A 25,304-nucleotide genomic window follows, 5' to 3' on the forward strand; every position below is an offset into this window, starting at 1 on the left:
TTGAGATCCCTGAAGGCAGGGTTACTTTACAAATTAAATCCTTGGTTACTTTACAAATTAAACCCGCTAGAGAAAAACATGCCCCTCCTTTTTTAAAGTCACCCTTCCTTGCCACAGCACACTTACTCCCAATTAATTTCTTAACTCTAAACTGAAACTAGAAGCTGCCAATGGTTACAGTTTGGCTCTATGAGAGAGTAGTCTTCTAGTGTGTCTGACTTCCTGGGGCTGACCCCCAGCACAGAAAACAAATCCAGTTCAATGGAGCAGGCTCTCCAGCCCAGCTGTTCTAAGCCTTCTGTGTCCTACGCCTCCCCACAACAGAGGGGCCACCGTACACAGAACTTCGCCCCCTCCCCATCTGAAACACTTTAAGCTCATTTTGCCTGTTGGTCATTTTGCTGTCGTGCCAGCCACAAATTTGTTGCAAAGTGGGTTTGCTGCAGTACAAAGTCTAAGGGTCAAGGAGGAAAAGGGGTGGGGGGGGGGGGGTTCTGTTTATCTGAGACCAAAGGAGAGCAACATTCTGCTCTGCTGCTGTTTGCTTTCTGCTCAACCCAGACTTTCCTGAGCCTGGGAGTCACAGTCGCAAAGTGGTTCACATTTGCGTAACGAAAAGTATACACAGGGGGCTGGAGAGATGGCTCAGTGGTTAAGAGCATTGCCTGCTCTTCCAAAGGTCCTGAGTTCAATTCCCAGCAACCACATGGTGGCTTACAACCATCTGTAAAGAGGTCTGGCGCCCTCTTCTGGCCTTCAGGCATACACACAGACAGAATATTGTATACATAATAAGTAAATAAATAAATATTAAAAAAAATAAAACAAAAAATGTATACACAGACACCCGCAGAAACGTATTTCACATTTGCATATAGAAATGTATACACAGATACCCGAGTGGATTTCCTCCACTGCTAGTGACCGTCCAGCTAGGCGCCCGCCCATCCTCACGCTCACCTTTTGGCCTTTGGAGTGACTGTAGAAGTCGTCCGGCCAAACGTCCTTCCCAAACATGACGTCGTCGTTTAGATAGATGAACTTCTGGGACAGCCCTTCAATGCGGTGGATGTGACTTTCGATGGCAGGTGAACTGAAAGTGGGCAGGTGGCTCAGATTTCGGAAAATGTCCTGGAACAGAAAGCACAGAAGGTAAACAGAAGCCCCGTGCTGAGTGGGCTGGGCACTTAGAATGGGGAAAGGGAGGAGGCTGTGCTGATTCAATGAAGGTGGCCGTGGAGGCAGAGAAGCCGAGATCACTGTACCACACTGAAGGCACAGAGAGAAGACCACAGCCCGGTGACGTTTGTGGAGTCACGCACCTGGTGGGTGACTATTGTCACCCGAGGGTTGTCGAGGTTCAGCCAGGATGGAATCTGCCCGTTGGTGACTATGAAGACATTCCGAACCCACGGCGCATGCCTCTCGATAGACCGCAAAGAGTACCTCAGCTCTTCGTTATCTTCGAAGCGGCTGGCGGACACATCTTCATCCTGCTTGGACTGGGAGGTCGGGGAGACATCGTGCAGCACATAAAGACGTGAAGTAACTACGCTAAGCCCCAGCTCTTCCTCCTCGTCTTTACCCTCTGCCTGCTCTAAGGGGGAATATCTTTATCGCAACTTGGCTCAAGCCGGAATTATCTAAGAGGAGGGAACCTCAGCTAAGACAATGCCACCGTAAGATCAGGTTGCAGGCAAGAGTGTTGGGCATTTTCTCATCAGTGATGCGTGGGGAGGGCCCAGCCCTCTGTGGGTGGCTCCATCCCTGAGCTGGTGGTCCTGAAGTCTATAAGAAAGCAGGCTGAGCAAACCTGGGGAACAAGGCAGTAAGCAGCACCTCTACGGTCTGTGCATCAGCCCCTGCCTCCAGGTTCTATCCTGTCTGAGTTCCTGTCCTGACTTCCTTTGATGAACAACGGTGATGTGGAAGTATAAGCCAAACAAGCCCTTTCCTCCCCAACTTGCCTTGGTCATGGTGTTCGTCACAGCAAAAGAAACCCTAACTAGGAGAGGGGCTTTGGCTACCCTTTAAATTCAAGTGAGTGTGAGCAGGGGTGTGTGTGTGTCAGAGAGAGAGAGAGAGAGAGACCTTCTCTTTATTATACTTTACATAAAGGATCTTAGATCCGATTGGTCTTCAGGCCTGGTGCTCACTACTTAGACCAGGCCAACCTCAAATTCACAGAAATTTGCCTGGTTCTGCTCTGGAGTGCTGGGATTAAAGGCATGTGCCATCAAGCCTGACCAAAGCTTTATTTGATTTTTATTGACATTAATGAGTGAGGGACTGAGTGTATGTGTTTGTGGGTGCCCTTCAAGGCCAGAGAAGGGGTGAGATCCCTTGAAGCTAGAGTTATAGGAGGTTATAAGCTGTCCAATGTGGGAGCGAAAGCCAAATTTTGATCCTCTGGAAGAACAGCAAGTGCTCTTGACAGCCATCTCTCTAGCCTTGTTCTTTTCAATAAGTATCAAACCAATGGCAGAGAAGGGAAGTTTGGAAAAGTCTAAGGAGATCCTCAGTAAGTCCTCCTCCTCCTACTAAACCAACATCTAGATCTTTAACACTCAGCCCACCGCTCTCCAGCTATTCCGACAAAGGCACATATTCTGAATTCCTGACCTGAGCTGTAGGGGTCCACGCCCCTTCCCCCAGCTGCAGGGGTCTACAGTCATTCCCGAGCTATAGAGGTCTAGAAGTCTACAGCCCTCACCTGGCTGATGGCACTCAGGTCCCACAACAGATACGCCGGGCTGATGGTCAGCTCCTTCCCGTTAATAGTCATATTCTTCTTAGTTTGCTTGTTTAGCTCCTGGAACCCTTTGGGGTTGTTCAGTTTCAGAAGAGCAACACTGGCCTCCGAGTACAACTGCAGCTGGTAGACAAGAGATACACATGGGCACCCTGGACCTCAGGGAATAAACACAGATTTACCTTTCTTTTTTTTTTTTTCTTTTGGAGACAGAGTTTCAGGGTCTGGAATGACTCGTGGCAATCCTTCTGCCTCAGCTTTCCAAGTGCTGAGATTACAGGTGCGAGCCATCATGACCAGCTGTTTAACTTCCAATCTTGAAATGTAAAGACAGTATCGCAGGCCAAAAGTGCTCGCCAGATGATTGTGACAGAACCTCTGTTAACAGGAGTGGGAGACAGCATGACCAGGGCACCTTGGGCATCATCTGACAGCTGTAGCCACTCAACCCCACCGGAGACTCTACATCTCCTGAGATGTCAGGCTCTTTTTATGAAATCCCCCCAACTCTCAGAGCTGGCTTAAATGATTTTTTATGATCTTCATTTTAAAAACTATATAGTTTTAATCCCGGCAATCTGGAGGCAGAGGCAGATGGATCTCTGTGAGTTCAAGGCCAGCCTGGTCTACAGAGTGAGTTTCAGGACATCCAGGTCAGCTAGGACTGTTACATAGGGAAACCCTGTCAAGGAATCAGCTCTCCCTGCTGTCAATCTGCCTCTGTGTGCCAGCAGACTGGGAAGCAGTCACCTAGGCACGTCCCCACCTGTCCCTGTAAGACTCCTTGCCCCTTTCTTCCCATTCCCTGGTTCCCACAGGACCTCTAAGGGCCCCCTAGGGTGGGAAATCCCATTGCTCTAGAATAAACAGTAATTTAATATTACAATTTAATTTTAAACTTAGTGAGAAAAATGTCTGCATCGTAATCTCTTGGAAATTATTTTGAAGCCTCGTGGACATTTTAAAAGTTTACAGTTTTTTTAAAAAATGCTTTAGGATAAATTTAAAATCCAGTTAATGACCTGAGGCTAATACACATCGCTGGCGTGACCAGCATACCCAAATGTGATCTTAATTTCTAACTCACAACGAGCATCATTTGTCATTAGTGATGGATTTATGCTAGCATTTTTTTTCCTGCTTTTTCCTAGGTGCTGTTCACGAGGGAACGCCAATCGCACAGACTCTCAATAAGAAGGTTGCTACAAATACGCTGTGTTAAAAAAAAAAAACAAACAAACCAACAAAATCAAACTGTCTCAGCATGTTTACACAAGACACTTTCTCTTCAGGATGGTACTGAGGAATGAACCCAGATTCTCATGTGTGCCAGGGAAGGACTCTGCTACTATATACGAGCCCTTTTACTTTTTATTTTGAGACAGGATCTTGCTGAGGTTCCCGGACAGACCTTGAATTTGCAATCCTCCTACCCCAGCCTATGAGGCAGATTCCAAGTCTGCGCTGTATTTTATTGGTAATCATAGCAGCGGCACTACCAGGCCCACCGGTGACTGGGCATGTGATGTGCAGCAGACACTGCCTTGAGCAGCTTCTGCGCAGGGTTAAAGTGTAAACGCGGGCCTGCCCTGCTCTGGGCCTGAGTGCCATCCATCCAGGCTTCTGTTGCTATGGCAGCAAGGGGTGCAGGGCCGATGACGGCTCGGCAGGCACCTGTACTCAAGCAGCCCAGGGATTACCAGCCAGTGTCGGCACGAGAAAACCATCCACGCTGGCTGGAGAACAAAGCAGGAACCGGGCTGTTGCTGGGTGCTGTGTGTCACTAGGTCCTGCACGGCTCCTACAGAGTCCCAGGTCACAGAGCAGCCCAGCTAACCACCCTTGAAAGGCCAGGGCTTTCCATTCCGAGGCAAACAAAACACATCCCCCCCACCCCCTTTTTTTTTCTTTTTACTGTTTCCTGTTAAGTATAAATGTCTGTTGCTGTATTACTGGCAAGAGAATAAACTGGGCCAAGTATGTATACAGTCTAGGTGGATTGCTTGACCCTTGTGTGTGAGGTTCTGGCCTTCAACTCAGCATTATCAATTTAAAAAAAAAAAAAGATGTTTCAGAGATTAAGCTTGAGAATTCTAATAAGAAATTCAAAGATTCACATCATTATTTAAAAATGACATCTAATTTTATTTAATGATTTGAATGGCCTTTAATTCGGTAAGAAGTGCAACAAGAAAAATCACTCTTAAATAGAAATTATACTCTAATAATTTAATTTTTTTATCTTATATATGTATTTTTGTGGGAGGACAAGGCAGGCATGCCACCGTTCAGGTGTAGAAGTCAGAGGACAACCTGAAGGAGCCGTCGCCTTCCTGCATATGGGTGGACGGGACTGAATGCGGTCAGATCTGGCTGCAAGCACCTTTGCCCACTAAGGCATCTCACCGGTCCCTACCAGCAGCTGCCCAGGACTGGTTTCTAACTATACCACTGAAAATCAGAAATAGGTTTTCTCATGGTCACCACACAATAGCTGAAAGAGATAAAAAGCAAGGAACTTGACATACGTGGATCTAATCTACATTGGGAGCATGGGGACCATGAGAGAGGGAGGGGGGAGGAAGGAAGGGGAGCAGAGAAAAATGTATAGCTCAATCAAATCAATTTTTAAAAAAGCAAGGAACTTTAAAGGACAGATTTTTCTGCCTCTATAAGGGGCAGTGGCAAGGAGCATGAAGTATCCTTTGCTGTCCACTAGGTGGCAACCCAACCCTGCAACCCTATTAGCTATTAAGAGTATTAGAAGCTGCTTCTGCTGGAAAAGGATTTGAGATGTGCCTTGATCCTGGTATACATACATACATACACACACACACACACACACACACACACACACACACACACACAAGCACACACGCACACATATGCACGTACATACACACTTTTTTTTTTTTTTTTTTTTTGCAGCAAATGTCATTTGTAGCTGGAGGCTGGTCTCTAGTAAGCCTGAGTAGCTGTGGTTTCTGCTGAAGCACTGAGTTCTTGGTTAGAACTCCTGCTTTTTGCCGCCAGTTCTGTGGAGCTGGAACTTCGGGTTGGTCTGTGTGCCCAACCCCTGGCCTCTGGTACGCTATGCTGGCATTCAACGCACTGGCCTACATCCCCAGCTTCAAACGTTCTGAAATACCCCTAGACATGTTTCTACCAGAAAGCAGAAGTCTTAGCATAGAAAAAAAAAAACAAAACAGAAAACTCTGATTCTTAAGTATCAACCACGTCCAGAATGTAATTATTTATGACCACCTTAATAGTATGAAATTTGCATTTGCCTTTGATAAATGGAAAAATTACATGTATACCAAAGAATTATTTGAAAATGAAACTCCTGGGCTGGAAAGATGTCTCAGTGGATGATGGATGGCACCTGCTACCAAGCATACATGATTGATCCCGAGGACCCACACAGTGGACAGAACTGACTCCTGAAGTTGTCCTGTGACCTCCACACATGCATACACACATAAGTGTAAATACATACACACACACAAGTGTAAATATATACATACACACATACATACAATATAAGTATAAATACATACATACACACACACAGACAATATAAGTGTAAATACATACATACACACAATATAAGTGTAAATAACAAAAATTTTCCTTATAATTTATTATCAGTAAATGGGCACCTATTTCCTATACTATATACCTAGAGTCATTTAAAATTTCTCAAGCCACAGGGGTTGTGGTGAGAGGGCAAAGTTAGAGGCCCTGGCACTGCTAAACATCCTAGGAGCGCCTGTATTGGGGCATGACTGCCAATACAGAGAGGCAAGCAAACCTGTTCTAGGAAGGAGAATGGCAAATCCTAAAGGAGGGCAGGGGCTTCCCTCTAAGACAAAATCCCCAACAACATTTTAAAGACCTCAAAAACTCAGAAGTTGTAAGTTGGTTTTAAATTTGGGTTGATTTGTGTGTTATTGAGAAGACTTCGGGATAAAAACACTTCTGCTACGGCTAACCGGGAACAAACCAAAAGGCATTGGTCGGGGGCTGCTAGGTTAGAAAATGCCCTCATGGTTGTTCCAAAGCTAAAGTTAGTTCCACAATCGCTGCTTCACCTGCTGACTAACTTTAGAAATAAAGAGGAAGGCCATGCACTGAAAGCCAAGTGAGATATTTCCACGGAAGCCACTGAAAGTGTTAGTAATAATATGACATGGCCTTTATCTAAAATGGTTGTGAACAGAAGGTTTTAGTGCTAAGAGTTGATTTTTGTTGTTGTTTTGACTTGGCCTGGAAATTGCTATGGAGACCAGGCTAGCCTCGAACTCACAACCATCTGCTTGCCTCTGCATCCAGAGTGCTGGGATAAAAGGTGTGCCAGTGTCTATTTTGTTTCAGCCCCACACAGCTGCATACACCTTTAATCTTAGCACTCAAGAAGCAGGCAGGCTAAGTTTGAAGCTTAGCCTGGTCTTGATAGTGAGTTCTAGGCTAGTTAGGGCTACATGGTGAGATCCTGTCTTAAAAAAAAAAAAAGTTCCAAATATTTACATACACATGTGATGAAACTATTTGGGGGATGAAACTCAAGTCTAAACATGAAATTCATGTTTCGTATATACCTTATGCACATAGCCTGAAGATGACATATTTAAATAGTTCTATATGTAAAACCAAGTGTCCTATGAGGATGTAGAGCTAATCTTACACTGGTGGTGGCAGGTTGGTGTCAGACACTTTCAGATTTTGGAGCATTTTAGACTCTGGATTTTGAGACTAGAGACACTTCATGGAAAACATAACTTGTGGTGACCTTAAGCGGGTCCGGAACAGAACTCTGAGGGGGCGGGAATGCAGGTGACTCACTAAGCTGTCACACCTTGCCTGTGCCACCCTGCCTGGCTACGCCATGAGATCACCTAGCCTTCAGCGAACCAGGGCCGTCTGCAAACTCCTCGGTGTCTCCCAACCACACAGACATCCAGCTGTGACCCATCTCCCCGAAGTTCTACAACCACTCAAAACACTGTCACCAGCAGAGACTTGGGTGTTCCAACACAGGAATCTTCCGGGAACCATTTCTATCCAGATGCTAACCAGGCAACCCCATGGCAGCAGGTCTGTCAAACACTCCCGCACTCCCCACACGCTCTGTGACTCCTTGACTTCCACAGCACCACACACACCCACCTCCTCTTCAGTCTCCCTTCTCCCCCGCAGCTTGTCAACACAGGATGCTGAGTGCCTCTGGGGTGTTTCTGGAACTCCTCCCCCACTGGCATCCCCATGGCCAGAGGCCCTTAAACAGGAGTGTCTTCCAGGACTGAATTGTTTTTCTTGCCTCTGGCTTCTTCCCGGTAGCATCTACCACACCTGTCCCTACTCTGTGACTTAGAAATACACCAGACTGCCTTCTTCCTGCCTCCGGGATGAGGTCCAGCCATCTTGCCTCCCCTACCTCTGGCAATTAAGCTTTCGAAACACCCCAGACTTCCGAGCCTCCAGCCCTTTGTTCAGGCTGTCTCCTCTGCATGCCCCTCCCAGCCCAAAAACAGCAGCTCTGCCCAGGGCCCAGCAGGCTGCAAAGCTTGTCTAACCCCCAATGCACCTAAGGCCCACGCATTCTTGGGCACTTTATACTTCTCTTTGGTAATGTGCATGCCCCAAACAAATGCTTTGATTCCCTTGGTTCTCCCTGACATACCCCTCGACACACAGGGGGTATCTGATAAAAAAAAAATCCAGGGACTGGAGCCTGTGATAGGAAACTCAGTTCTCGGAAGATCCTAATAGAACTAGAGACAGAGCCTACAGGAAGACAGCATGGAGACACGAGGTCAGATCCCTAGAACCCACGTTCAAGCTGGGCATGCCTACAATCCCAGCACTTGGTAGGGGGACGGGAGACAGGCAGATTCCCTAAAGCTCACTGGTCGGGCAGCCTGGCCAACTGGTGAGGCTAAAGACTCAAGGAGAGACTCTTGCTCAAAAAAAATCAGGTGGAGAGTAACCAAGGAAGATGCCTGACATCAACCTCTGGCCTCCACATGTACCCACATCCACATGTGTGCGCACACATACACTCACACTAATGCACATACCTGTGCACACAAATACACACTTACCCGCACTCACCCACCCACCCACAAACACACACCCTCGCACACATGTACCTGTGAACACACTCATACACACCTGTACACATCCTCGCTCCTCTCTCTCCGGAACAGGTATCACCCCCCTCAGTACACACAGATTTGAAGAACTAAACTCAAATGCCACCACATCTGACCTTCCTGGTTCTCAATTTCCCTGGTGACTCAAGTGAGCACTGTACTTCCCATCTGCCTCCACGCACCACACACCAGGCGGCCCAGGATTCCGGAGGCCCGCCACTGTTCGGAGCTGTCATCTTCATGAGCACACACACCGACCACCAGGAGGCACACTGAATGTCATCAGCACCGAGGAGCGGCCGCACAGAGCAGGGTGTTACACAGTCACACAAAAGCGTAAGAAGCAGAGTGGATTCCTAATTTCTTTTCAGGTTTGGATTCACGTGGACGACAGAAGTCGCTCTTCCCTCATGAGGAAGAGAGTCTGAACGTGAACAGTGGGAAGGACAGATGCGCCTGTATCTGTCGTTCTGGAACCAGAAGCTAAGAAGCCAAATAAACTTCGGCTGAAACAAAAGCTAATCTATGGTTTTAACTGCTCAAATCAGTACTGAAAGTCCCGCAGGGGAAGGAGATGTATCTATTTTAGAAATAACTGCAGATCAACCACAAATTCAGCCCCATATAGCTGAGCGCTGTTCCGTTCCATACAAGTGCTGCGTATTAGCCAATCGCACTGCTGGAAGCCCCACCGTACTTCAAAGTACAATGAAGAAAAGCTACAGGGGCCGGCCAGGCACAGGTGCCGCAGGGACAGTAAGTTTACAAGCTCAAGGACAGCCCAGTCTACACAGCAAGTTGCAGGCCAGCCAGAATTACGTAGCGAGACCTGCTGCAAACAGAAATGAAGAGGAAGAAATAGGAGAAACAGAAAGACAAAGCTGGCTATGGGGAGATACAAAACAGAGACAAGGCCGGCGGCATCCTTATCACTGTTCTTATAACACAAAGCATCTAAACTGTAAGACCCAGAGAAGAGGAAAAGGGGAACTTGGGATGGGGTGACTAACGCAAGAATGGAGAAAACTTCCTTCCTCCCTGCCCCATGACCCCCACCTTCTCCATCCCCCACAAACTATTAAATGGCAAAAGGAGAGGAACTGGGAAGGCAAGCTCAACCTATGGCAGAATCTCACAAGTTCAAGAAGCAGATCCCTGCAGCTCCAGAGGCAAGGACTCTACTACTCCCTGACTAAGAGAGAGGCTAGTGTTTACCACCGGGAATACGTGGCAGTAGCATGCCGAAAGTAAGGTCAACTTGAAAAAACATGGACTGTGTCCTGAATCTACGCCTGTTCAGGAAAAGGCCAGTCGAGGCTGAAGGGTAAGAATTATACACACGTCCTAAATTCATCAATGTCTGGATTTGCTGTTCATGAACCAGAGTTTCATATCATCCCACATTATCAATGCCTGAAATATAACCATATAACCCCTTTATGAATGAAAGCTTTCATAAATGTGCTCATTAGAGCTCTTACTACTTTTATGACTTTCCCCAACACACATACACCACGTATTTTAAAATAATAATAATAATAATGAGCTGGGCAGTAATGGTGCATGCTTTTAATCCCAGCACTCAGAAGGCAGGGGCAGGTGGATCTCTGTGAGTCTGAGGCCAGCCTGGTCTACAAAGCAAATTTCAGGACAGGCTCCAAAGCTACAGAGAAATCTTGTCTCAGAAAAAAAGAAAAGAAAAAAAGATAAATTATTAAAACAGTCATTTCAGAGCTGGGTTTGTATGCACAAATATCAGCACTTGAGAGGCTGAGGCAGGAGGATTGCTACAATTTCAAAACCAATCTGCCCTTGGAGTAAGATCTAGTCTCAAGCAAGAGAGGAAGGAACGAGGCTCTTCTGTGCAGATCTGCCTTTCTGACAGCAGACTGTGACAGGACAGACTTCATCTTTGCCTTGGCTACACTGTGAACCCACGCACAATGGGTCACGAGGGAAGGGTCGAACCGAGCGTGGACTGAGACGAGCCACGCTGGTGACCTTTCCTCTTCTTACCAGCTTTATTTTAGAGGAAAGGTTTTCCGGCAGTTTTGTCTTCAGCTGACTTGTCTCCTTGAATGTTGGTGGGAACCCACTCAGGAAGGCCAAGTCTTGCATCAGCACCAAGCCTGGGACTTCTTTGTCTGTTGTCTGAAATAAAAGGAAAAGATTCAGCTCACCTTTCATCTCAGAGCTGGCGAAAACACAGCGGAGAAGCTGGTGAGCTTTTGCTGTGCTTGCTGAGCTTCAAGGTAAGAAGACACCGTAGCTGGACGCTCAGTGGCGCCAGGTTCTTAGGGAGCAAAGCGTGGCGGCTCAGGACTGCAATCCCTGCATTCCCAGGGGCAGGCAGGAAGATTGCAAGTCCAAGGCCAGATGGGACATAGCAAGACCTAATGAAAGCAGCTTTATTGTTCAGACTTTTATTCTGGTCGGATGCAGAAGTACAATCAGATTTAAAATGACATACCAAGTAGGCTCTCCAAACTGTCTGCTTGCTGCTTCCCTTAAATAGTTCGGCATAGGCATCTTCAACTACAAGAAACAATGCAAGAAACAAACATACGTTTAACAAACGCTTATCTAACTCTCTGGCAGAACACTACAACAGAGCATTTGGGGAGCTGTTAAAGTAGCATAACGCGTGGTTTCAAAAAAAAGAGACGATAAAATTAGCACATTCAACCAAGGAGGCATACTGTAAAGTGGTGTATAACTGAACATTAAAATCTGCACTGTCAAGAGATTTATGCAGGCGGCAGAAACGTGAGGTGCTTTGTGGAAAAACATAAACTGAAGCTGGACTCAGAGGAAGAAATGATGGGATGATAGAAAACTCACAGATGCAACAGCAAACCTGGGCCAGGTTTTTGTTTGACTGCTAAACCTCCGGGAATGTCACGACCAGCAAATGAAGAGTAGTCAGACAAGGGAAGGGGGCGTGAACAATAGCAGAGGTGTTTACAGAAAAGCAAGCAGCTGCCTTAGAGCCACTATGCCCACAGGAGGCGACTTTCTCAGAGTGGGTGGGCACACAGCCACAGGAGAAGTAAGAAGAGGGGACAAGCGGCTCAGCGAAGGTACTGCTGACATCCAAAATGGAGGGAAACAGGAAGCTCGGGGTGCGGGCTCCCATTTGGATCTTCTGGAGGGACCTACAAATTACGGTCTGGGGAAGTCTCAAGCTAGTACCAACGGAGCTGGGGCTGTAGCTGTAGCTAGCGGGACAGCACCTGCTTAGGGTACACAGGGCCCTGGGAAACAGTCTAAAAGAAGGCAGGAGCGATGGATAGCTCGCTCTTCCTTAACCCTCACGAGGTTGAGGCAAGAGGACTGTCAAGAGTTCAATCCTAGCCTGCACACAGTGAACGGCAGACCAGCCAGGGCCATCCACGGTAGCCTATCTCAAAAGGCCACCACCAGCAACAACCCCACCCCTAAGAACAGTATCCAGCATGGACATTAGGAATGACTGTGACTTCCAAACATATTTATCAGGTAACTGTCCCCACGGATTGTGGGTGATGTGCTGGTAAATAGGAAAATTCTAGTAGGTCTGATATGTGGGATAGAACATGCATGTAAGCCAGGCGGTGGTGGCGCACGCCTTTAATCCCAGCACTTGGGAGGCAGAGGCAGGAGGATCTCTGTGAGTTCGAGACCAGCCTGGTCTACAAGAGCTAGTTCCAGGACAGGCTCCAAAACCACAGAGAAACCCTGTCTCGAAAAAAACCAAAAAAAAAAAAAAGAACATGCATGTAATCTCATCAAATCGTCACAACATTCTCACGCCACCTTCATGTTTATGAGACAAAGAGAGATCCCACACCAAAGTTCTGGAAGAAACCAGAGCTAAGCGGTGGTGGCACATGCCGCCCAGCACTCAGAAGGCAGAAGCAGGTGGATCTCTGTGAGTTTGAGGCCAGCCTGGTCTCCAAAGCAAGTTCTAGGACAGGCTCCAAAGCTACACAGAAAAACCCTGTCTCAGAAAACAAAAACAAACAACCAAAAACAAAACAAAAAAAAAGAACTAGGAAGCATATTTGTGAACTGTGTGGACAAACTGACAGCAATGTTGTGTCCCAGCTAGTAGACTAAGGACTCAAAGGATTCAAATGTGCAAAATACCGTCTTCTACAAGCAAAGGTAAAATCTGTAATCAGGCACCACAAGCTAATTCTACAAACAACCATCATGGGAGGTATTCACCAAGGACCGAGGTCGGCCGACCTTCAAAACGGGCAGAATCCAAATGTTTCTCACCGTCCATGCACACTGCACACAGCTAACAGATTCCCATGGACCACAAGTCAGACCAGCTCCAGTGATTCCCCCATCACACTGTGGGTCAAAGACTCTGGGTTCCATGTGGCTACCGTGACCCGCTCCCTCCCCGTTCTCTGGTCTCATCTTTTGCTTTCTCTTGTCCACTCTCTTTCACTCACTCTGGCCTCCTGTTCCTGCTCCCTCCCCATTCTCTGGTCTCATCTTTTGCTTTCTCTTGTCCACTCTCTTTCGCTCACTCTGGCCTCCTGCTCCTCAAACCCAGCAGCTACGTTCCTGTTCCTACTACGGGGCTCTGCCCTAGCTACTCCAACTCCCCGATAGGCCTTTATCAGGTCATTCATGTTGCTGGTACCCTAACCTTCTATATATTTCATTTAAAAAGAAAATCACCCCTTCTTGAAGCCTGTCCCCACCAATTTAGAAAGCTCACCCCCTACTCGAAGCCTGCCCCACCACTCAAATGTTCACCCCATTTCCTGACTGCCATTTCCTTTTCCACGCCTCCCATCTGGTTTTTCTCTACTGTGTTCTTTTCTACAAAGTATGTAACTTACTTATTTGTTAATTATTTGCCAATTCAGGGCAGAGAATACGGCCACCTGTTTGTGTGCCTTGTCTCTGTCACTGAGGACAGTACCTGGCATACTGTTAAGTGGGTAGGCCGGCCTGCTTTACCTGCAGAGCGAGCCACAGGAAGTACAAAGGTCAGGCCCAGCTGACACATTGTTAAGTTTTTATGCTGATGATCATATACAGGGAGCATGCTAGACAAGGGCTCTACCCCCAAGCGATACCCATAGCCCAGTGAACATCCTGTAAGAACTAAGGGATCAAGAATGAAAGGAATACCCCACGGGGAAGGGATTACACCCCCTAGCCACTGGACACACATTATACCTGTGTATAAAAATAGAGCTGTTTGCGGATTCACGGAGGTAACGTGAATCGCCCTATAAAGGTGTCATTTCTCGTAAACTGAGGGGTGTTAGTGTGACTGGAAAAGCCACCTTGGAGTCCTGGGACCAGGCTGCAGGGTTGGACTAGGTGACGGCTCCTCTCATCTGAAGGGAAGGGAAGAAGCTTGCATTCAGAAAGCTCACAGTTTCCTTCGATCTAAAAATAACGTCAGAGCCAGGAGCAGCATTTTGGCATGTTCTGTGACTTAAGCCGGTGTGTGGCAAAGTTCTGTCTCAGTCAATAAATCACATGGGAAACCATAAATCCCTGTGTAATTTCATATAAATTATGAGTTACAGCACAAACACCATGGAGTTAGCAAAGCAAAGACAAAAAGCATCATGGATGCCCTCGTTTTCCCACCGAGGAGATGGATGGGGAAGAACAGGAGATGGTGAAGAGGTGGCTGTGGCGTTAGCCATGGTCCACCACCTGCAGCGATAACTGGCAGCTGACGGAGATTACAGGGAAGAGAATGAAGGGCACAGCCAAGCTGAACCTGCGACCCCAGGGACAGGAAGGAGCTCACATCCGTATGAAAAGCAAATACATATCACTGAAGTACGGTCTTTGAAGAGACAGTGAATCAACGAGGTCTGGATTTTCAGATTTACTCGCCAGCTAGGAGGAAAGCTTTACAGACAGATAGAACAGCTGGGTGTCTGTGAAGGAAATGGAATGAACAGGGGAAGAACCTAAGACCTTTTCCTTTTTATTGGCAAAATAAAAGCAAATAATAGGATGAGGTTAGTTATTAGTTTACGAAGTAAGCAGGGAAGGGGCAAAGATGCTGACAAAAAGCAAGGCTGAGACATGTGATACGGACAAAATATTTCCTCTCCCCATATCATGGAAGGAGCCCGACAACTTTCACAGTACCCACGTAAAATTCACAGCGTCTCCAGGTAGAGAGGCCCAGAGCACAGGATGACTGAGAGACCAGAGCTGTTCACACATGTGGCCTTAGCAGTCATATCTCAGCACAGGGACAGATTCCAAGGGCCACCCAATGTCTTACAAACAGCAGATGGGGCTGCCTCACAGTTCTGGAGGCCGGAAGGGCAAAGGCAGGGGCCAGATGAGCAAGAGCAGGGGGGCTGGAAGGATATGAGCAGGGGCCAGAAGGGCAAGGGCAGGGGCCAGATGAGCAAGAGCAGGGGGGCTGGAAGGATATGAGCAGGGGCCAGAAGGGCAAGGGCAGGGGCTGGAAGGGCAAGGGCAGGGTCTACCAAGTTGATTCTTCCCAACTGTAGTGAGAGGCACCTTGTCAACTCCCTGGGGGGGGGGGGGCGCACGGAGCCTGCAGTATTATAAAAATATAATAATACTCATGAAGTCTGCGATATTATAAAAATTCTACTCAAGTCTTAACCTCCGTGCCCTCATCATCTCCCAAAGGAGAAACCTCCTGTGCCATCCCACTGGGAGTTCAGATTTCGCGTGTAAAGTAGAAGGAAGACAAGCCATTTCTGAAGTGAGACCAAGAACGCTCCAGTGTGTTCTGTCCAAACTGTAGAGCACGATCTCATCAAGTTATATTGTTAAAATAACAAACAAACAAACAAACAACAACAACAACCAGCCTCCAGGATGACGTTGCACCAGGAGACAGAGGTGGAGGCACTTTCTGTACAGCAGACCGAAGATCCTCCCGGGTACTCAGCACGGGCAATGCTGTGCCCGCAGCCCTCTCCTGAGATGGCAGGCGGCTCACAGGGCAATGCGACAATGGCTCTGGGGGTTTTCCCTGGACATCTTTAGTTTATAGGACGGTTCTTAAAAGCTGAACTACTGCTTCGTTCAGAATTCTGCTATTCTAAATATCGATGATAGCATGGTCTAAATATACACTCAGAGCTGGGCATAGCAACGTACCTTCGATCTCAGTGCCCACCAGCACACACCTTCGATCTCAGCGCTCAGGAGGCAGAGACAGGTGGATCTCAGAATCTGAGGTCAATTGGGTCTATATAGTGAATTCCAGGACAGTCAGGGCTACATAAGAGACCCTGCCCCAACAATTAAACTACCAATAATAATAATAAATACACATGGGCTGGAGAGACGGCTCAACCCCTAGGACCCACATGGCAGCTCACAACTCCCTAGAGCTCCTTTTCCAGGGGATCTAACACCGTCTTCTGGCCTCCAGGGATGAAGAGGACAGACATGCATGCAGAAGACACTCATACACACAAAATGATAAATCTTTAAAAAAAAAAAACATAGGAAAGAAATCTTACCATCCTTAGTACTGTCAAAAACAACAACGGACACATTAGTCGAAGGGTTTTTTGGTTTTGCCACGTTGAACATGTCGCTGGCGGCGTGGAAAGACGGATAAAGAGATGGCAGGTCTTTCAGGGTGCTGTTGGCTGGCAAGGGCGGGTCCAGAACAAGCATGGGCACCTTAATGCAGTGCGTCAGCAGACACTCCAACTGCTTCTCACTGCACAGACAAGCACATCACCAAGGAAGAGCTTGAGGCCACTGCTAGATGTGGGGAGGGGGGTTTAAAATCCTATAACCCATATCTATAAAATTCATACCATAAGAAATAAGTTCATCTCAAAAATGCTAAAATTGTTTTTAGTAAGTATGGAATAAAAATAAGACAAATTTTAAACATACAGTGTTCAAGCTTCTATTAATTATAAGAGTATACCACTCAAGTGTGATATCTCATACCTGATGGATAAGGTAAGAGAATCAATTATGAATTCTAGGTCAGTGAAATCATGTCTCATACGTAAGTCAATTGAAGCCCCTTGTTAGCATACTTGGAAAGAGATTTTGGCTAACAGTATCATGCTACTGGATACAATTTCCCCAGCCCGCCAGGCGATGGTGGCGCACGCCTTTAATCCCAGCACTCGGGAGGCAGAGGCAGGTGGATCTCTGTGAGTTCGAGACCAGCCTGGTCTACAGAGCTAGTTCCAGGACAGGCTCCAAAGCCACAGAGAAACCCTGTCTTGAAAAACCAAAAAAAAAAAAAAAAAAAAAAAAAAAAAAAAAAAATTCCCCAGCCCAGTTAGAACAATATGAGCAACTCAGGACATCACACGATACAAATGACGAGGATAGCATGGTTCCAGTGTCACCACATAGGGGGCTTTCTGTCTGAATAAAAGACACCCTTTTAAAGAGTACCCGAGTAAAAGCCATAGTCACAGAACATGGCTAGAAAGCTCACAAAGTGGGACTCACAGATAGTGCAATGGTGCGTAAAACCATTCAACCGTCTTAGCTAATAATCAAAGAAGTGCAAGAGAAAGCAACTGTCACCCCGTTTGTTCACTTAGCACCCCTCAAAAATGGTGACTGAGTGTTAATCCAAACACTAACTCTGTCCCTCTCAAATATACTTGGCCTACAGCTCATAGAGCCACACTGTGGTAACTACATACACACTATATACTTATAACACATATACATACACACTATATACTTATAACACATATACATACACATATACTTATACCGTGCCTGCCCACTCTACTGAGGTAGGAAGCATGAAAATACCGCGTCGACACAGGAGGTAAAAAGCAGGGCACCTTCAGCTAAAATCCTATAACCCATATCTATAAAATTCACAGCTGACAGCTGTGAGCTGAGTGCAGCTGCACACCCCTACGACCCAACACTTGAGCAAGAGGCAGCAGGAGCAGATCAAGGCATTCTCAGCTGCGCAGGGAGTGTGAAGGCTAGCTTGGGCTAGCTTCTTTCAAAAATTAAAAACAAGCAAAAAAAGACAGTAGGGGATCACCTCCACAGACAACCTCTTTAAAGTGGAAAAGAAGCTGTGAAGCAGTTTCTACTTGTCCACCAGAGCGGTTTTATGAACTCATCAGAGCCAAGCATGATTGAAACCAATTTGGAACCAATACATCTAGCGGGACAGATGTACCTGGTTCTTGTCACTGGGCTAAATCCCCTTCCGGGTCCTTAAGTATATACAATCTGACAGCTTCCAAAGATAAGGAGAGATTACAAATGGACAAAGAGATGATGGGCACAAATTTTATAGTCAAAACACAGGGTAGAATTAGTTTGAAGAGGCCAAGAGAACAACGCATCAAGACAGATAAATGAGTACTCTGGGCTTGCCAAAAACAAGCAGGATTTGGTTGGCTTGAACGCAAAAACCTGCGTGCTCACTCAGTCATGCTGTTTAGCACTGCAAATTCTCTTTAATGGATGCACTTAATTGGGGTGTCAAAAATAGCAGGGGTGGGGCTGAATACGGGCAAATACAAAACAAAACCGTCTGTACCCACAAGTGGCGACTTGACGTTTCGTTTCTGGCCTTCGAGCTTTATTTCTGAGAAGAAACTAAAACCCTTACCTCTTCTTCGTTGGTTCTGTCGTGTTCTTCCCCAGGATTTCCCTAATAAAAAGCAAACACAGTTTGTAACATAGGCATCAGCTGGTGCTAGCCCAAGATGTGAACAAGGGAGAGTTAACAATGTTGCCTTTCTTGGTGACTTCACTGGAACCAATTTGCCAATAGGAAGGGTTACAATGCTTATGGCAGAGGGAAGGCGTTGACGTGTGTGGTGCAGAGGATGGCTAACTGGAAAGTACTGGTGACATTTATAAAGAAATGAGTGTGTGTGCTGGGGGGCAGGCGCTTAGCAAATCTTCCAGGTAAGGGAGAGGGAACAGCGAGTTGGCTGTGAGTATCACTTTGCCCACCTCTGACATACACCTATGTGAGCTCACAGCACACACGGGCTCCTTTGTAAGCGGATTTACCTCATCGCCTTCTGCTCTTCCTCCAGCTGTTCTCGGACCTGCTGGAGCTCCTTCAGCAGTTCAAGGTCTGTGCCATTCACCCAGGTGTAAACCACGTCGATCGGCATGGGCAGACAGAGCCTAGGGCAAACCCACAAGTCCTCCAGCTTAACGTAGGCTTTCCAGAACATTTGGGGAAAAGATTATAACAGAACTTGTATCTGAGATTTTAAATTTAAAACAAGTGATGGTGGTGTAGGCCTTTAATCCCAACACTTGGGAAGCAGAGGCAGGTGGATCTCAGTTCGAGGCCAGCATGGTCTACAGAGCAAGTTCCAGATAGCCATGGCCACACAGAGAAACCCTGTCTCGAACAAAACAAAAAAACAACATTAAAACAAACCAACAAAAACATGTTTAAATTTAGAAATCACCACAGAAAGGTCAGAGAGCTATGGCATACCCATTCAACAGAACCATGTGATGTCCTGGGGCCACGGCTGGGAGAGGGGTGTCTACTGGACACCATCCCTGCGAACCGCATTGTTAGGAACCTCGTGAAATCTCTATCCTTTGATCCTCACAACCTCCCTGTAAAGAGATTGACACCTGTCCTGGAACTCACTCTGTAGACCAGGCTGGCCTCGAACTCACAGAGATCCGCCTGCCTCTGCCTCCTAAGTGCTGGGATTAAAAGTGTGCACCACTGTACCTTTCCTTCTGAAAGATTCTGGGGTGGGGGGCGCGCTATCTAGATGGCTCAGCGAATTGAAAGTGCTTGCTGCACAAACCTAAGACGGAGTTCAGTCCCTGAGAAGGCAAAGAGAACTAACTCCCGGAGTTACCCTCTGACCTCCACAGGTGCACTGGGCACATCACCCCCCCACCCTCATACACACACAGTAACGACAACAGCAACAATAATCAAAGATTAATGGAGGAGAATCTGAGACAAAAGTGGTTCCTCAGAGGCCTGAGGGTCCCAGTGAAGCAGGGAGAGCCCGATCATCAGGTGTGGACAACGGCAGTTCTGGAACTAGCCGGTCACGACAGGCGCTCCACACAGTGGAGACATTTGGTGCTACTCTCTACCATACACTATAGAAATGGTTAAGATGCTGAGTTCCTTGCTACGGAATGTTTTGCTACAATAAGAAAATGTCAAGCAGACTGGGAATGACGATGGTCTGGGAATAGAGGATGAATCTTACACCTCAGTTTAGATAATTGACAGCTCACACATTCCACAAATGCAGGATCAGCCGGGTCACGTGGCCAGATAAAGCGCTGGACTCAGAAGCTTACAGAGTAAAACATAGCGACATTGTTGGAGTCCAGGATGGTCTGGGCCCAGCAGAGCCTCCACCTTCCTGCTCAGATGGAAGTCGTAAATCCTGCTCCCTCTTCTCTTCCTTTATTCCAGAGCCCTTAACATCCTCCTAACACATTAAATGACTATCTGCTGCCTCTCCCACTGGTTACACGTGCCCTTCCTGTGGAGGTAAGCGCCAAGGAGGCAGGAGACCTTCTTGCTTTGTTTCCCAAAGCATGAGATAGTGTGGCACCTGGCAAAGAGGACCAACCGTGTGGTTGAGACACAGGGATGGTCCTTTTCCCCCTCAACCTGCTCTTATTTTTTTTAAAGGTCTTGGAGAGAGCAGGGAAACAAGGAACATACCTAAACATAATAAAGACAGTATGCAGCAAGCCAACAGCCAATATCAACCTAAATGGAGAGAAACCCCGAGTGATCCCACTGAAATCAGGAACAAGACAAGGCTGTCCTCTCTCCATATCTATTCAGAATAGTTCTTGAGGTCCTAGCTAGAGCACTAAGACACCAAAGGGAGATCAAGGGGATCCAAATCGGAAAAGAAGTCAAACTCTCACAATTTACTGATGATATGATAGCTTACATAAGTGATCCCCCAAAATTCTACCAAGGAACTTCTACAACTCATAAATACCTTCAGTAATGTAGCAGGATACAAGATTAACTGCCCCATCTGCAAAGCCATTCAAGCTACTGTGCCGTCCCCACTATGAATCAAGAGCCCAAAACAAGCCTTTCCATCTTTAAGCTGCTTTTTGTAAAGTGTTTGATCACAGCAACAACGAAACACACTGTCCTTCTGGTCTTCTTGCAGCCCGGGTACACGATTAGGCTTCTGGTTGCAACTACATTTTTTTTTTAAATCATAGATTAATTATCTCATGGGAAAACAGAGTGACCCCACCTTTTCCTTGAAAGACGTGGGCAAGCAATTGGTGGCACGTGCCTGTCATTACAAAACTCTCAGGAGGCCCAAGATTGGGAGGAGCCTGAGACAGCCTGGGTTATAGCGAGCCTGTCCCCACCACAGCCCCCAAGAGATGAGGTACTTATATGCTAGATGAGTGAAAACAGGAAGTAAATGAAATAGATGTGAAGTCTGAGATGTTAAATGTCGCAGAAAATAACAGAAAAATGGGGTTCGAAACCATGTCTGTGTAGGACCATTGTCATCAATGCCAGAGACAGCCTTAGTGAGAACTGGCTTCGGGGAGGAATGGAGCCCAGACGCAGAGTGTTTCCTCAGTGTGCGTGAGGTCTACGGCTCCATGCTCAGCACCGGGGAAAAGGGGCTGAGAAGATGGCATAGGAGAGAAAAAGTGGAGTGTGGAGATGGGGCAGTTTGGAAGTGGAGGAGACGCTCGGGAGAGACACCCTGGTGTGCCCCGAGACACTCGGGAGAGGCACCCTGGTGTGCCCCGAGACAGTCGGGAGAGGCACCCTGGTGTGTCCTGAGACATGACGGTCCCACAGCTTTGTTGGGGAAATGGGGATGCGTGTGAAGAGTCACCACCGCCCCAGGTACAATCTGGGCTTCACCACTGTCCTTCTCAGGGCATCTGCGTGCTGACCCTCATGTTAGAGTTAAGAACTCGCAGGAAGCTTTCACCCTTCCTTTCCTTTCAAGCACTTCCTCCCCAGTCCTCTCTTCCTCTTCAGCCCGCTCTTCTCAGAACTCACAAGACTCTCCCACAGCACTGGACACAGAGACTACACTAGTCTAGCTTCTGCTCCTTTCCCCTAGCTCCTTAAACTTAACCTTTATCTACCTTTGCCTAGGGGCTTTTTACTACTCCTTCCTTCCAGGTGTCTAACTTTCACTGCTTCTCAGTCCGGCTGCCTGGAAGCTACCTGGCTTCTTGCCCCAGGGCGTGTCCCTGTGGTCCTCTCTGGAGTCTAGATTCCTCCTCCTATTTCTTTTTTCTGTCAGCCCCGCCTATCCTTTCTCCTGCCCACCTGCTCTTTATTAGACCTTTCAGTGCCTTAGGCGGGCAAGGTGAAACAAATACAACACATCTTTACACAGTTAAAAAAAAAAAGCAGGGCTGGAGAGATGGCTCAGTGGTTAAGAGCATTGTCTGCTCTTCCAAAGGTCCTGAGTTCAATTCCCAGCAACCACATGGTGGCTCACAGCCATCTGTAATAAGGTCTGGTGCCCATTTCTGGCCTGCAGACATACACACAGACAGAACACTGTATACTAAATAAATAAATAAATAAATATTTGAAAAAAAAAAGCAGCATAAACAAAAGTAACACATCTTTTCACAATTAAAGTCAGATCCTGCAGCATAAACAAATGTAACTCATCTTTTCACAATTAAAGTCAGATCCCGCAGCAGAAACAAATGTAACTCATCTATGCCTAGCTAAAATATTATTATTCCACAACAGCAGGTTTCTCTGTGTCACCCTGGCTGTCCTGGAACTCACAGAGATCCGCCTGCCTCTCCTCCCGAGTGCTGGGATTAAAGGCGTGAGCCACCACCGCCCTGTTTGAAGGGATTCTTAGTACACAGAACTAACTTTTACTAGGTGTGCACACCTTCCAGAGACAGACAGCATCTGGGCAGCAGAACTCTGCCTCCTGCGCCCTGCTTTGCTGGTCATTCATTTTCTCTCCTCCATCTCCAGCCCTCCCCCCCCCCCAGGTTTTTCCTGTGCATGCCTTGCAATGGTTCAAGCAGCTACACTGAGGACTTTCAATGGAGTTTCTAAATGCACAGGTCTAAAGTGGAACCTCAGAATGCTCTTTTCTAAGAGGTTCTCGGCTAGTGCTGACGCTGCCATCTGGGAGGCTATACTCTGAGAACAGCTGCCCCTGGAACTGAACTTCATGGTTCCCTTCTACACTGCCAGTCCTATATGTTCACCACTGTTTGCCTAGGGTCTAGGATAGTGTCTGTACGACTGGATCAATACATATTAGTTAGATAAATCATTTGACTAGAAATTTTATTATTATTATTATTACTATTACTATAATGTGTACGGATGTTTGGCCTATTTGTATGTCGATGTGTCCTCGGTGTGCCCAGGGCCTGCAGAGACTAGAAAGGGGCACTGGATCCCATGGAAATAAAGTCACAGACAAGTGTGAGCTGCCATTCAGATGCTGGAAATCAAACCCCCATCTTCTGGAAGAGTCATCGGTGCTCTTAACCACTGAGCCGCCTCTCCAGCCGCAATAACTACAATGCCTTCAGCACATGTATGCTTCCCCCAATATCTCACTCGGTATACCCACATACTAATTATTCAAGGCCACTCTAACTCCCAGCTTCCCTCGTGGCCTCTATTCAGACTAAAATTCCTTGTTTTGGTGTGGATGTGTGTACTGTGCCGTGTTGGGTGGGAGCTTGTTGCGTCCCCAACACCCCAGCCGCCTGCCCGGCTAGCTTATGCCCCGAAATAATTACACGGACACTGTATTCTTTTAATCACTGCTTGGCCCATTCTCTTCTAGGCTAATTCTCACATATTAATTTATCCCATTTCTAATCATCTGTGTGTAGCACCCCAAGGTGCGCTTACCGGGGAGATTCTAGCCTAGTCCATCCTGGGTCGGGGCTTCATCCCGGGAGCGGGGCATGGCGTCTCTCTCAGGCGTCTGCTCCTGAGAGCTTTCGAGTCTCTGACCTCACTTCCTCTTCCTCCCAGGGTTCTGTTCTGTTTACTCCTCCCACCTATCCTCTAACCAATAAAATGGGCCAGGGCAGTTCCTTTATTAGCCAATGACCTTCCTCCATCACACAATACTGCGTCTGACTCTTACATAATTTCTGGGCAACTAAACTCGAGTGGTTAGGCTTGCGTGACAAGCATTTATACCCTAAAAACATAAAATAAAAATAATAATATTGAGAAAAATAAAAAGAAACCTGCTTGAGTCAATACAGTTTCCAAAGAAAACATGGGAAGGGTGGAAGTGGGGATTCATATTCTGAAGTTTTCCTGGCAAAGCAATGTCTTATTCTTAATGGGTTTTAATAGAATCCGGAGATCCAGGTAAACGTTCAGCTGAAGAAAGCAACTCAAGTCCCTAAGTCATTCATACACTGGCTCTCTTCAAATGAGCCTGTTATCACATGCCCAGCTTAATTCACGGGCTGGATTTAAAACCCAGAAAGACCGCATGATCAGCTCATGGTCATGAGTCAGTTGTTTTTCCGCCAGGCATGGTGGTGATGAGTTTGAGCCTTCAGCTCTGACTGCTAGACCATGATCTTGGTTTCCAGAGGAGAAGGAAGCCTGGGACTCAGAACAAAAGTGAAACAATTTGTATATAAACCGCTATTTAAAGGTAACCTTTAAAGTCATTTAACAGACCTTAGTTCTACGGTGGGGGGGGGGGGGGGGAGGCGGACAAACCACAGAACTAAAATAGTTAGGATTTACACACAATTTAATACCCATGTTTTATGCGTAATGAAATGGAGCCGTAGAATGAATGGCTGCCTGGAAATCACTAGCAGTGGGTGATCTACATGTTTGCTGTGACTACCACAGAGACTAGGATTTCCTTTTTCTTTAGAGCAAATGACACTAATAAAAACTGCACAAAAACTAACAAGAGATTAGAAACTTTTATTAAATATGGCATCGCTAGGTGCAGTCTAAAAAGGTAATAACGTTAGTCACAAGGATTTTGGTCTGCAATCCTAGCACTTGGGAGGCTGAGGCGAGATTCTGAATGCAGGACAAGACTGGGCTACAAGGTGAGATCTGATTCCCCAAAGCAATGGGCCCTACCCTATCTGAGGAGTGGATGGGGGCTGGAGATGGGGAGGGTGAGGGGATGGGAGGAGGAGAGGGAGAGAACTGGGATTGGTGTGTAAAATGAAAAAAAAAGGAGTTTGCTTTCTTTCTAAAAAGTAAAAATAAAATAAAAAATAACCAAGATTTAAAAAAAAAAAAAAAAAACAAATTCTTTAGGGAACTGGGTGTGGTGGTGCACATCTTTAATCCCAGCACTCAGGAGGTAGAGGATCCCTTGTTTTTGAGGCTAGCCTGGTTTATCAGCAAGTTCCAGGCCAGCCAGAGCTACTACCCCTGCTCCTCCCCACCTCCCTTGCCCTGGGTTTCA

General features: G+C 46.9%; 1 protein-coding gene across 1 annotated transcript in view; it reads right to left on the minus strand.

Annotated features, from left to right (window-relative positions):
• Gnptab (N-acetylglucosamine-1-phosphate transferase subunits alpha and beta) overlaps nt 1-25,304 on the minus strand; it is a 62,762-nt gene that overhangs the window by 16,660 nt on the left and 20,798 nt on the right. The window contains exons 3-10 of the mRNA XM_041668797.1: nt 18,907-19,026; nt 18,497-18,538; nt 16,395-16,600; nt 11,378-11,442; nt 10,924-11,058; nt 2,714-2,875; nt 1,323-1,502; nt 961-1,131 (exon numbers count right to left, since the gene is read on the minus strand). Coding sequence (XP_041524731.1) covers nt 961-1,131; nt 1,323-1,502; nt 2,714-2,875; nt 10,924-11,058; nt 11,378-11,442; nt 16,395-16,600; nt 18,497-18,538; nt 18,907-19,026 — 1,081 coding nt within the window. The remainder of the gene's footprint in view (nt 1-960; nt 1,132-1,322; nt 1,503-2,713; nt 2,876-10,923; nt 11,059-11,377; nt 11,443-16,394; nt 16,601-18,496; nt 18,539-18,906; nt 19,027-25,304) is intronic.

Source organism: Microtus oregoni, unplaced genomic scaffold (genome assembly GCF_018167655.1).
Source record: "Microtus oregoni isolate MIOR12 unplaced genomic scaffold, Mior012 000001F_ref0000356, whole genome shotgun sequence".
In the NCBI taxonomy this organism is placed as follows: domain Eukaryota; kingdom Metazoa; phylum Chordata; class Mammalia; order Rodentia; family Cricetidae; genus Microtus; species Microtus oregoni.